At 36.2% G+C, this 14,412-nt stretch overlaps 2 protein-coding genes across 4 annotated transcripts; one reads left to right on the plus strand and one right to left on the minus strand.

Moving 5' to 3' along the window:
- Positions 1–1,908: 1,908 nt before the first annotated feature.
- Positions 1,909–7,717, plus strand: LOC306844215 (DNA repair protein RAD51 homolog A). 2 transcript variants are annotated; one of them, XM_079376185.1, is made up of 10 exons: positions 1,909–1,968; positions 2,750–2,844; positions 2,928–3,065; positions 3,145–3,262; positions 3,341–3,432; positions 4,671–4,765; positions 4,866–4,979; positions 5,055–5,184; positions 6,815–6,936; positions 7,031–7,717. In XM_079376185.1, the coding sequence occupies exons 2-10, from the start codon at positions 2,755–2,757 to the stop codon at positions 7,152–7,154; spliced, it is 1,023 nt and encodes a 340-aa protein (XP_079232311.1). In that variant the 5' UTR covers positions 1,909–1,968; positions 2,750–2,754; the 3' UTR covers positions 7,155–7,717. The 2 variants fall into 2 exon arrangements, with proteins under 2 accessions (XP_079232311.1, XP_079232312.1); XM_079376186.1 differs by having other exon boundaries at positions 2,747–2,844; positions 7,031–7,546.
- On the minus strand, positions 7,524–14,036 carry LOC306844214 (regulator of microtubule dynamics protein 3-like). Of its 2 annotated transcripts, none has more exons than XM_079376184.1 (12): positions 13,663–14,036; positions 13,421–13,574; positions 12,063–12,203; positions 11,690–11,990; positions 11,140–11,242; positions 10,819–10,879; positions 10,661–10,736; positions 10,481–10,558; positions 8,750–8,848; positions 8,614–8,667; positions 8,045–8,125; positions 7,524–7,967 (listed from the first exon to the last, which is right to left on the minus strand). In XM_079376184.1, the coding sequence occupies exons 1-12, from the start codon at positions 13,820–13,822 to the stop codon at positions 7,881–7,883; spliced, it is 1,395 nt and encodes a 464-aa protein (XP_079232310.1). In that variant the 5' UTR covers positions 13,823–14,036; the 3' UTR covers positions 7,524–7,880. The 2 variants fall into 2 exon arrangements, with proteins under 2 accessions (XP_079232310.1, XP_079232309.1); XM_079376183.1 differs by having other exon boundaries at positions 13,421–13,577.
- Positions 14,037–14,412: the final 376 nt, after the last annotated feature.

The raw sequence follows: 14,412 nt of genomic DNA on the forward strand, positions 1-14,412 counted from the left end.
CACGTCCTGGGGACCAAATGTCCCCACAAGGATAGTAATACCAGTAAATCTTAATCTTGTGGGGACATTTTTTGGTCCCCATGAGGAAACAAGCTTATAAATCATACAGCATAAAGTTTTTTGAAAATCTAAAAATGCAGCATGTTTCCTGTGAGGGCTAAGTTTAGGTGTAGGGTTGGTGTAGGGCAATAGCACATACAGATTGTACAGTATAAAAACCATTACGCCTATGGGATGTCCCCATAAAACATGGAAACCCAACATGTGTGTGTGTGTGTGTGTGTGTGTGTACAGGGCTGGGGAGTAACGAAATACATGTAACGGCGTTACATATTTAAAATACAAAATATGAGTAACTGTATTTCGTTATAATTACATTTTAAATAGGTGATAAATAAAACAAATTACAGTTACATCCAAAAAGTATTTTAGATTACCAAAGTGATTACTTTGAATTGTAATGTAATTTCTTAATTTAATATTTAAGTAAACAAACTCATTTCTCTCGTGGAAATACAAAGAATATTTTATAAATCTGAAAAAGGACGTACATCTCAGTGCATATGGAGGACCAAACCTGCATAAATTAAATATGAATAAATAAATATATTAATGAATAAATAGATAAATAAATGTGATAATAGGAAAATAAATAAATGAATAAACGACTTAAATAAATATGATTAATTTCTTAAATATGATTAATAATATCTAAATAAATGTATAAATAATAAAAATACATTAAAAAAGAATTAGTGAAAAAATAAAAGTTTTTTTTTTTTTTTATAAATGTATAAAAGCAGAAAATAAATTGAGGGGGGAAATTTTAATTTTATTTATTTTATCAAGTCGTTTATTCATTTATTTATTTTCCTATTATTACATTTATTTATTTATTTATTCATTAATATATTTATTTATTAATTTATTCATATTTCATTTATGCAGGTTTGGTCCTCCATACCTGCAACAAAACCTCTATCAGCATCGAAGGATAAAACCTTTAAGTTGAAGTTGTTCTTGATCTTTGAAATTTTTTTTTATCTAGTGGCTTTTTTCTATTTTCTCATATTTTGAGTGTTGAATCATTACGTTTAATATTTCTAAGAATTTAATTGACAAATGACACCGAATACTCCTAATTCAAATTTTGCATTCAATTAACAGATCCATACGAATCATGCATGAAATAAAAGTTTATAAAGTCAAACGATAGCTTCGTGTGCTTTACAGATGAACTTGAAGTCTTTATTCATTCGAAATGTTCAAGAATAGATCATCTTTGGCGAGTTTATGATTTGATTCGTGAACAGATGATTCTTTTGAATCAATCTTTTAAATGAATCATTTATTTTATTTACTGTAACGAAGCCAGTGTGAATGGTTCACACTAAACTGGATAGATCTGGGGAATGTTTCCCAAAAGCATCGTTAGCGAACTGTGGTTGTTAAATTGCATTAAACTATACTTGCGACCGTAGAGTTGCTTTGGGAAACGAGTCCTGTCCATTTTGACTCAGTGATTCTTTTGTGACGATCGCTTCTCCGTAGAGAGGATTATGAAGTAATCGCTTAAAATTTGGTCCATTCACTAAACAAATTGGTTGCATAATTTTGAGAACTGTGCCTGTTGTTAGCCAGTTGGCTACTTTTATGATATGTTTGGTGTGTTTTGGATTCGTTTTGAAGCTTGCAATGCAGCATGAATCCCATTCATTGTATTCAAATTGAATTTATATTGATTGTTAGATTTAAATATGGTGTTATGCAAAGGGGGGCTATTTTAAATGTCCTCACATATCAGCTTTCAAATATATTTTTAAAAATAAAGTCCAAAAATAAAAACAAATGCTGATTATGACGTTATGAAAGGTCAATGACGTGATGTCGTCATGACGTCCGTGACGTGGCTCCTGACAGCGGCACGCGGGAAAGTTGAGTTCAGACTGAGGAGCTGCAGCTGAGCGGGTGAGTGACTAAACAATAATCACCATCTTAAAGATTTAATCAATTAAATATTTGCACTTCTACATGAGTGTATTGACACATTTATATGGTTTTTAGTGTGAGAACATGTTTGAGGCCTTTACATTGTGTGTCTGTGACGATTAGAGCTCGATAGGATGTTTGTTTGTGTTTTTTCTGCGGTTTTCTAACACATTATCAGACTGATTAATAAATTAATATCCCACATTATTAGCAATTGACTCATAAATAGTTGTTGTTTTGTTTACTTCATTTGCCGATTGTCCTTTTGATGCTTAGAAAACACTGTGTCCGATTGGAATACCATGGTACTTTTAATAATACCACGGTATTCTTTGGAATACTCTGCTGTATATCAAAATACTGTGGTATTATATCGACTTAAGGGTTGTTAATGTATTAATACTATACTTTGATGTTTCTCATTATACCTTGCTACATGTCCAGACATGTATAATATCATATTTTGTTCAGTTATTATTATTTTGGGGTTTATTTGTAAATCCTAATCTAACGTTAATGGTTACAGACCTCTGGGAAAAGTCATTAAATCAATAATTGTCAATCATAGTGTGAACTACTAAACTATATTTCTATAGTTTAGTGTTGTGAATCCTAATTTAGTGTTTTTACTAAATGCATTCGTTTAGAGCTATGCACGTTAAGTGTTTGGTTTAGATGTAAACAAACAGTGCGACCCAAATGTTTCCAGCAGTTTTTCACATAGATTGTTAAGCTGATAGTGTGTCATGTTATGAAGCAGTAAATATGGCTATGAGGAATGCGTCCCGGGTGGAGGTGGAGGCAGAAGTTGAGGAGGAAGAAAATTTCGGGCCACAACCGGTTTCACGTCTGGAGGTATGACTGCTGCTTCAGATATAAACACAAACACTCATTGAATGTCTTTTCATGCTGCTGATGTTGTATAAATCTCTCGGCAGCAATGTGGCATCAGCAGCAGCGACATCAAGAAGCTGGAGGATGGTGGTTTTCACACCGTGGAGGCTGTAACGTACGCGCCCAAGAAAGAGCTGCTGAACATCAAAGGAATCAGCGAAGCCAAAGCCGATAAGATCCTGGTGAGACAACGGTCACCATTGCCATCACTGATTCTGTGTGTTAGTGACGTGAGCCAACTTTTAATTCTTTAACTAACAGACGGAGGCAGCTAAGATGGTTCCCATGGGCTTCACCACAGCGACTGAGTTCCACCAGCGCAGAGCTGAGATCATCCAGATCTCCACGGGATCCAAAGAGCTTGATAAACTCCTGCAGGGTGCGACACTGAACTGTCTGTCAGATAATAATGTGCTATAATCTCCTGACTGAATCTTTGTGTGTCTGTGTTGTGCAGGAGGAATCGAGACGGGATCCATCACTGAGATGTTCGGCGAGTTTCGCACAGGAAAGACGCAGCTGTGTCACACACTGGCCGTTACCTGCCAGGTTAAACTTTTTTATTTATTTTTTAAGAATACTTTAATTCAGCAAGGAGGACACAGTAAATTGATCCAAAGTGACAAAGATGTGTATAATGTTAAAAAATATTTATTTTTCAATTGTGGTTTTGAACGTTCTGTTCATAAAATCATTTTATATATATATTCAGTTTCTACAGAAATATGAAGCCGCACAACTCTTTCAACATTGATAATAATCAGAAATGTTTCTTAACCAGCAAATTTCCATATTAAAATGATTTCTGAAGGATCATTTGACACTGAAGACAGGGGTAATGATGCTGACAATTCAGCTTTACATCACAAGAATGAAATTCCTTTATAAAATATATTCAAATAGAAAATAGTTATTTTAAATTATACTAATATTTCACAGTATTACTGATTTTACTGTGTTTTGTTAGAATAAATGCAGCCTTGGTGAACATGAGACTTTGAAAACATAAAAACGTTGTGAAATTGCTTTGTGAAATGTACAGATTTTCATAAAATAAACAATTATATATTTTATATTGTTAGTTATATTTCAAGATGACTAATTACTAGACTGAAGCAGCCATAGATTTATTTGATTATCCATAAATCATATTTTTTTTAAATCATGTTGAATATGAGTATCAAATATTGTCCATCAGGCTTTTGAGGAACGTTTATTTGTTCATTTCGCAATCATCATTGTATTGCATTATAATATATGTTTTGAAACTGTTTTGATCATAAAGCTAAGCATTTAAATCTCATCTTACCAAAACATTACTGGGAGATATAGAGTGACAACTGATATTTATATTAGAGTTAGAGTTTTTTTTTTTAGAGAGAGTTATGGTTAGAGAGTCGGACTTGTAATCCAAAGGTTGTGGGTTCGAGTCTCGGGCCGGCAGGGATTGTAGGTGGGGGGAGTGAATCTCCAGCGCTCTCTCCACCCTCAATACCACGACTGAGGTGCCCTTGAGCAAGGCACCGAACCCCCAACTGCTCCCCGGGCGCTGCAGCATAAATGGCTGCCCACTGCTCCGGGTGTGTGTTCACGGTGTGTGTGTGTTCACTGCTGTGTGTGTGCACGTTGGATGGGTTAAATGCAGAGCACGAATTCTGAGTATGGGTCACCATACTTGGCCGTATGTCATAGCATGTATATAGTAAACATTATGTATGTACAGTATATACATCTGATTTTATTTCATGTCAGCTTTACAGTGTTAAAATATGAGCTTTGCATTTCAGCTGCCCATAGATCAGGGTGGTGGAGAAGGAAAAGCCATGTACATCGACACCGAAGGAACTTTCCGTCCAGAGAGACTGCTGGCTGTAGCTGAGAGGTCAGAGTCGCTTTAGAAACACATTTTTTGATTTATTTTTTTAAATATATATATCTGTTGTGTGCTAAACATCAGAAACAAACTGTGTTTGCTGTGTCAGGTACGGGCTGGTGGGCAGCGATGTGCTGGATAACGTGGCGTATGCCAGAGCCTTCAACACGGACCATCAAACACAGCTGCTGTATCAGGCCTCCGCTATGATGACTGAGTCCAGGTAACACGCACATCCAGCCAGAAACTCCAGACTCCATTAGCTCCATGTGTTGAAATATCCTCCATCTCTGTCCAGATACGCTCTGCTGATAGTAGATAGCGCTACTGCACTGTACAGGACAGATTACTCTGGCCGGGGAGAGCTGTCCGCCCGTCAGGGCCATCTGGGGCGGTTTCTACGCATGCTGCTCCGTCTCGCTGATGAGGTAAAGATGAGACGTCACACACATGCTGTTTTATGATCTGAGCCGTTCAGAAGTTTACAAACTCCTTGTAGAATCTAGGTTATTGTTATTAAAAACTTATTCAATATGAAATATTATTAAATTATTCTGAAGCTGCACAACATATATTTACATACAGTCCACAAGACAGAAACCTGAATTTGACTAAATTGTAACTACATTTTGTTTTTTTAGGCAGCATTTATTAAATGCAGTTGAAAGTTCATTGACTGCTCCTATTTGTAAACTGTCAAATGGCGCTATATATATATATATATATATATATATATATATATATATATATACACACACACACACAAGTTTATTTATGTAGCACATTTTATACACAGTGGTAATTCAAAGTGCTTTACATAAAAGAAAGTGAAATAGTCATTAAAAATAATAATCACAGCAATAAAAACAAGGAATTAATAATAATAAAAACAAGGAATTATAAAATGATATAGAAATTGATTTAAAATGAATTTAAAACGTTTAAGAGAAAATGATTATACATAAAATACAGTGCAGTCAGTTCGGACATTGCACAGTGCTGTGCTCATTCAACAAATGCACAGCTAAACAGTTGAGAATCTGTTAAGACATATACATACAGAAACATACACACACAAATACATATGTGACCCTGGACCACAAAACCAGTCATAAGGGTACATTTTTCGAAATTGAGATTTATGCATCATATGAAAGCTGAATAAATAAGCTTTCCATTGATGTATGGTTTGTTAGGATCTGACAATATTTGGCCGAGATACAACTATTTGAAAATCTGGAATCTGAGGGTGCAAAACAAATCTAAATATTGAGAAAATCGCCTTTAAAGTTGTTCAAATGAAGTCCTTAGCAATGCATATTACTAATCAAAAATTAAGTTTTGATATATTTATAGTAGGAAATTTACAAAATATCTTCATGGAACATGATCTTTACTTAATATCCTAATGATTTTTGGCATAAAAGAAAAATCTATCATTTTGACCCATACAATGTATTGTTGGCTATTGCTACAAATATACCCCAGCGACTTAAGACAGGTTTTGTGCTCCAGGGTCACATATACATATACATAAATTGGTTTATAAAAATGGCTTTTATGTATTGTTAAATTGACTATTTGCTTCATTATTTCAAAATATTAAAACATAAATGACATATTATGAAATTATAATAGTAAGTAAATGTAGTAGATGTAAATGGTATTAAATGAAAGATTTCCACTTATGCTGGACTTCTGGTGAATGATATTTAAGGTAAACTGAATAAAAATTACTTTAGCAACTAGCTCTGGCTGAATGAAAGAAAATTGTTATTTTATTGCGAATAACAAAGGTGTGACCCTTTTTGTGGTTTTAGAAAAATGTAACCCGTTTGTCTTGTGAATCTTAATTCAGTTGAATAATGACACCGTTGTCATTGTTTCAATATTTTAGCATTTTTGGAACATTACTGTTGTTTTCCTGTTTATTACTGGAAAGATTTTAGTATGTTGTAAAGCATGTGTAATGTATAAAGCAAAAAATGTGACTCGACTTATATGACATATATGACGTGAGTTCATGGAAATGTGTGTTTTTTTAAATCTGGTTTGTAGTTTGGTGTAGCCGTTGTCATCAGTAATCAGGTGGTAGCACAGGTGGATGGAGCGGCCATGTTTTCAGCAGATCCCAAGAAGCCGATTGGAGGAAATATTCTAGCACACGCCTCGACTACTCGGTAAAACTTGGCATTGGATGATGATCATGGTCGCTGACTGATACGCTCATACTCTACAGATGAATAATATCTCAATTCTCTGTCTCTCTTGTAGATTATACCTGCGAAAGGGTCGAGGAGAGACGCGGATATGTAAGATCTATGACTCTCCATGTTTGCCTGAGGCGGAGGCAATGTTTGCCATTAATGCTGATGGAGTGGGTGACGCTAAAGACTGAAATGATACCAGCCACAGAACCGGAGTGGATGATATGAGACCATCAGCCATAGAAAAGACTCCTGTAAAATGATTGAAATGTGGACACATTATTTAGTCTGGAACTAATCGAAAAGATTTTGGAAAGAGAATGAATCCAGAGTGAAATTCATGGTTTATTTGCATATATGAAGATTGATGGATCTGAGTGATTTGAGCTGGTGTAATTATTTGCTCTTTACTGTATTGTCAGCCTTCTCTATACTATTTGTTATATTTGTTTTTGTCTGTACTGAACCTTTTTCTTGTACATAGTGTTTTATCTGTTAAACTAATTAAAGTGCATTTTTTGCGTGACCCCATCAGTTAAAACCATTGAAAAACAGCAAAATATGAGATAACTCGCCATTTTATTGTCATATTTCAGGAATTCACATCATGTCAAAACTAAATCAAACATCCGTCATTTTGTAATCGATTAAACAATTAAATGCTTAATTTCACAGCATGTTTAAATATAAAAAATTAGGAATGATCTGTTACCTTCATCTTTTGTAAGGAATAAAATGCAGTGTTTTGTGAAGGAGATGTGAACAATAGTACACAATTTTAATATATAATATTTAGAAGTTTTTGAGATTACTGAAAATGTTTTAACAATGCATATATGCAAACAACGATAAATAAATAGCGCACATACCAGGTAAAATGTATAAAGATTAGATTACAGTTAGCTTTAGACTCCACCCTAATTATTCATACTGCTTCTAGATTGGTCAGTTGTGCTGTCAATCAAAGCCTTCAGCTCCACCTGTAAAGCTGTGCTGTCAGAATCCTGAAGAAACAAAATTCATCTGAGACACAAAACTTAAAATCAGCAATACTCAAACTGAATATGAATAACACGTTTACCTCATTTGCTCGGGCTGGTGTGCTCAGAGCTAACTGGACCCAATTTCTGGCCTCTGACACGTTTCCTAGCTCCTTATGACACTAAACAAAAGGATACAATGCATCGTTTTCCAATAAGATGTTTTAAAAGGAGCAGAATAATAACTTTTCTGTAAACAGTTCCTTCGCACTGCAGGCAAAACCATTGTTTTGTGTATTTTTGGGACTTTGGAGTCCCCTACAGTTAAAAGAGTGGAATTCGCTGTCATAAATACAGCTCTACACGTGCATTTGCTGCTGCCCTAAAGCAATTCGCCCTTTCGTCCAAGTAGGGCTTCCTGCAGCCCACAAGATCCAGGGGGCGTGGTTGGATCCAGATCCAACTCCTCCCACCTTACTTACATATACCTAAACCTACCCATCTCCACCCCCTAGATAAGGATCCAACCACGCCCCCTGGATGTTGTGGGCTGCAGGAAGCCCTACTTGGACGAAAGGGCGAATTGCTTTAGGGCAGCAGCAAATGCACGTGTAGAGCTGTGCAGAATGACACATCTCGAAGAATAAACCCATTATAGACAGTACATTACCTTGGCGATATAAAGGCGAACTGTTTTGGAGAAGCCTGGATTTAACTCCTCTGCCTAGAGATCAGACAAATCAGAAACATTAGCATGAGTTTAATGAGTCTTCTCAGTTGTAGGTGTACACAAGACTCGTTGTTACCTTGAGGAAGTTCTCCAGAGCTTCATTCAGTGAGGATGTGGGAGGAGTTTCATAAAGCGTGGCAGCAGTTTTCCTCTCCAACCAACCCAGAGAGCTCACCTTCAACACACACACACACACACATGTGCATCCCACAGATATTATGGGTCATTTGTTAACATCAGCGATTAACTTGCTTCCTCCTGCTGACAAGCTTTATGGAGATGCTGATTTCATTTTCCAGCAGGACTTGGCACCTGCCCACACTGCCAAAAGTACCAAAAGCTGGTTCTATGACCATGGTGTTACTGTGCTTGATTGGCCAGCAAACTTGCCTGACCTGAACCCCATGGAGAATCTATGGGGTATTGTCAAGAGGAAGATGAGAGACACCAGACCCAACAATGCAGATGACCTGAAGGCCGCTATCAAAGCAACCTGGGCTTCAATTACACCTGAGCAGTGCCCCAGGCTGATTGCCTCCATGCCACGCCGCATTGATGCAGTAATTCATGCAAAAGGAGGCCCAACCAAGTATTGAGTGCATAGAAATGAACATACTTTTCAGAAGCCTTGAAAAGTATGGCTTGAAATATTTCACTCTATGTGTAATAAACCTATATGAGTTTCACTGGAATGAAATGAGTTCTGAAATGAGTGACAAAAAATATTGACCTTTTTCATGATATTCAAATTTTTTGAGATGTACCTGTATATTATTTGCCTAGCTTTAATCTGCTAAAGGTGACTATAAGGCATGGATATATTAAGACATTATAAACATCATGATTTTCTGTAAAGCTGCTTTAACCCTCTGGTGCTTCTCATGTCCCAGTCAATAATGACAGAACTTTTTTTACTTCAGTGAAATTAATGTACTATATTTTGCTTCAATAATTGTTTTATATAATATTTTGTATTTTTATGGGATTTTATAGTACTAAATTATATTTATGATCCATGTTTACATGTTAAACCGCTTTTTGAGCATAGACCTGAAAATTAAATTTCCAAGTTAAACTGTAATAAATTTTGAGTTTGATCTCTTTTTAAAGAAGGCACGTGGTAGATTCTTGCTTAAGTGAAAAAAAAGTTTAAAAAGTTAGAGGTTTAAACTTTCAATTTTGATATGAAATACATATTTTCTGAAACGCGTTTTACTCTAAAACTGAGAGGAAATCAAAGCCATAAATCTAAACAAGTTGTGTTCCAAATTTGAGAGTGATATCTCAGAAAAGTTCAGTAAGATTTTGTTTAGACAGAGTACCAAACCTATCCACTAGATTCAATTGTTTCCCATTAATTTACAATGCAGTCATTTTTGGACTAGTTTTTTTTTCAGGGCCATTTAACCGTTTTGAATCTTGTCCATGATTTTTTTTCTGTGTTTACATAGCAAATGCCAAAACCAGTACCAAGTTTAGTACCGTTCCAATGAAATAAACAATTCTAAAAAACAAAACGTAAATTTTTGTTGGTCAAAAATAGCCGAAGAGCATCAGAGGGTTAAAAAATGTGTACTGTGACAAGCCCTTACAGATAAACATCCGTTGACTTTATTTGGGCTTCAAAATTCAAAAAAGTGGTGTTCAGTTGCGAAGATTACTTTGATGAACAAAACACTTTTGTTAGTAACCGAGCTTATTTTCTGCAATAATCTAAAATCCTATTGACTTTTTGTCCAGGGAGGATTAGCAGGCACTATGAATTATTACGGAGACTGTTGGCTTTGTTTTAGCAGCCAGATCTGACCTCTAAACACCAGCGGCCGAGCAGATAGAAACAGATGGGATCATCATCACGTTGAGCCAAAGCTCGGTCCAAATGCTCCTGTCGGTACATCCAGAACAAACACAGTCATTAAACACACGACTCACGAAAGAAGACACTCAGGTTCATCTGCAATACTGACATAAAGACTCACAGGCTCACCTTCAGTACTCGACCGCTTTTCAGTTTTCCGTGAATGCTGTCGTACTGTGAAGACAAGCGTGCGAGGATGGCAAACCTGAGAGTGCAGACATATTATCCACATACATTAAAACTCATTTCATACAGTAATGATGAATGATTGTGTGGTGTTTTCATACCACTTGTGACAATCAGCGCTCAGTCCATTCCTCGTCAGCGCTGCCTCTGCCTCATAATGACCTTCAGTGTCAAAAGGTCAAAGGTCAGTGCAGGTACAGTACATTATAAGCTGTGTTTCATGTCTTTATGTAGCATGTAGAATGTCTTTTTTCCCCCCTCAAAACTGGACTTATCTCACAATTCTGAGAAAAAAAGTCAGAACTGCGAGAAAAAAAGTCAGAATTGTGAGTTTATATCACACAAAAGCCAGAAAAGTCGCAATAACCTTTTTTTATTTTTCATTCAGTGGCGGAAACGGGCTTCCGTAGATATTTCCTCACCTTGCTCAGCGTAGTTTCTCTTTTCTTCTCTGTTGTCTGCCGTCTCACACATGTCGCCGTAGGCGCGAGCCAGTCGCCATATAAACTCCACGTTATCAGCATACTGACCACACATACACAAACAAACACTATTTTATCACTGATAAGATTTTTATATATTTAAAAAGTCTCTTCTGCTCACCAAGGATGCACTTATTTGATTAAAAATACAGTAATTACAATTTGAAATAAGTTTTCTATTTAAATATATTTTAAAATGTCAACATGATCCTTCAGAAATCATTCTAATATGCTGATTTGCTGCTCGAGAAACATTTCTTTTTATTATCAATGTTGAAAACAGTTGTGCATCTTAATATTTTTAATGAATCGAAAGTTAAAAAGAACAGTATTTATTTGAAATAGAAATATTTTTAAACATGTAATTGCCTTTACTGTCACTTTTAATCAATTTCATGCATCCTTGCGGAATACAAGCAATGCTTTTACTCTGAATATTATCAAAAAACATTTTTTCATACATCTCATCAGTTATCATTAAATATCTCACCAGTGGTCTGTTCTCCATCAGCAGCTGGAAGCCCTCTGCTTTTTTCCCAGAATCCCCTGCGTGCAGCAGATCACACTGGGAGAGCAGGAGGGCGAGTTCAGGGCTGGGAATGTCTGCTAAACAGCCCACCATCAGCCCGGCATCTTCATCATCCTCTTCCTCAGCCTGTGAATCGTCCTGTCTCAGCGTGAGCACTGTGGCGCAGCTCTCCTCCTCAGAGTCCCTCCCGTCGTCCTCACCATCTTTATCCGTCTCGCGATCCGTGTAGTCGGACTCAGCGTTGGAATAGGCCGTGGAGTACCTGTGAAGAGCTGAACTGCTGAAACGAACACAGCCTCAAGAGATACACGGCATCCTGCCACACAAGACTTACCCGACCTCGCTGTCGTCACAGAGACTGACCACCCCGGCGCTGGCGGTGAAGTAAATGGAGCTGGAGCTCATGGATTCAGAGCGTTCCCTCGGCATGAGCGTACGCCGCCGCCGCGATCTCTGACTCTCCTCCAGAGTCTTCCTGGAAGGACAGAGACAACAGAGGCAGATGAGGTGAAGAAAACTCAGATGAGACTGAGCTGACAGAGATGCCTAAGAGGTTTGGGTGAGACAAGAGAGATAATATACGGTGATGTTCGGACCACCTTGTGATCATATTCATCTCAAATCATGGCCTTGAGGTCGTATGAGGAGGGAACAACATCCTTTTCTCATAGCCATGAGTTTAATGTGTAAATAAACCTGCATGTCCAAAACAACAACTTTATTAAAAATGGGGATTATTAATAATTATAAAAACATGAAGACAGTGCGGCATTAATGCACAGCTTTATTATAATTTATTATTCATGCCTATATTATATAACATTCAATTCTGCACAATGTAAAGATTTTTGTACATATTTAATTTCCCCCTTCATTTTATGTATCTCTTTACCCAATTAACCATCTCTGTTATCTATTTTAATAATTACATTCCCATTTATGTTTTGTAAATACTGTAAATGCTTAACAATCATGTCAATAAAGCTTTGACTCCATATTTTAGGGAATTTATCATGAATATTAAGCTATAACATTTAATTTCAGTTTGATTAGTCATTAATAGGCTATAACATTAAGATTAATTATAAAGATGTAATTAATGTTGTTTAGTTTTTTGGGGGGTTTTGAAAGGAAAATTTAACAGAAGAAGGAATTAGGGAGAAACAAATCAATTATGAAAAATGTATTGAATAATATATAATCATGTAATCCATAAAAAAGTAACTGAAGTCTGATTACGAGTATTATAAAATGTAATTTAATTTAATTACAAGTACTTAAGTTTTGGAATCTGATTATGTAATCAGTTACCACCCAAACTCTGAATATAACTAATAATAATATTTACAAAATATTAAATAAAAATAAGATTTAATAGATGCATTAAATGTTTTCTTGCAGGTCTATATTATGTTGTTAAATATTCTTTAAACATATACTGATAATAACAGCATTCAAATGTTGTCTATAGATTGTGTATAATATAATATAACATCATAATATGTCTTAATGTCACAATGTCTCATTCTTAACTCAAAATAAAATGTATTAATAATTCCTATTTCTGATATCTCCACGTTGCTGTGGACACGCAGGTTTGTTTACATGTCGCGTGACCATTACATATGACGAGTTAAACCGAGCAGCATCCGGTCACCGTAAGAATCAGATGAGAAGAAAGAGTTGACCCACTTGACATCTTCAGCGATGGTGGTGCTGATGTCCCTCAGACCCTCCCGTAGCTCTGCGATCTCATTCCTCAGACTGGACACGCTCTTCATCACCTCATCCAGAGTCTTCCTCAGTTCCACCTGCTGCTCAGGAGACAACCCGCTCACCGCAGCGTCTACTGAACACACACACACACACACACATCAGTGTCATACACACGATAAACAGATGATGTACAGTATGTGGTGTGTTTTGGTTCATACCGATTTCGTTCTGTAACGCGGAGCTCGTTTTGTGTAGCAGCAGGCGGCGGCGGTTTCTCCTCCTGAAAGCTTCTTTAATGATCAATAATGCGATCAGGCCGGTGCTGATCGTCACACCGACACCGAGACCGATCACTGCGCTCCTGCCGAGCCAGCTCATCGTTTACCGACCGTATCCTCCGCTATCTGCGTTTCTCTAACTCGCCGTCACGTTATTCCTCTTTATTCTCATGATTTAGAGATATAAACACAGCTCCGGGCTCATCTTCTCACTCTCGACCATTTATTTAAACACTAAATATCTGAATCTCATCACGTTTGACAGCAGATATCACGAGTGTTCGTGTGAGAGAGATAGCGCAGTAGCGCACCCTGGCGGACCGGAGGAGTGAAACTACATTCATAAATAACATTTATATATTATTTTAAAAGAAAAAATACACAAAATTAAAATACACAGTAAAACAAAAATTGAAAAATAGGTAGACTTCAAATATTATTTAAATTAACGGTCACTGACAAATAAGTTGTCCACGATGGCGAAATATTTAAAATATGTATAAAAAACGTTTTATACCATTTTCTATAGGAAAGATTTAGTTAATGACTCAATTGGTCTAATCATCAAGAAAATAAAATATCAAAATAATAATAAAAAATAAAATAATATCAATATTGCAATGATCTATTATTATTATTATTGTCAAACAATAAAAAACACATTTATTTTGTTTTATTTATATCAAAAGT

The sequence above is a fragment of the Barbus barbus genome, assembly GCF_936440315.1.
Source record: "Barbus barbus genome assembly, chromosome: 24".
Classification (NCBI taxonomy): Eukaryota; Metazoa; Chordata; class Actinopteri; order Cypriniformes; family Cyprinidae; genus Barbus; species Barbus barbus.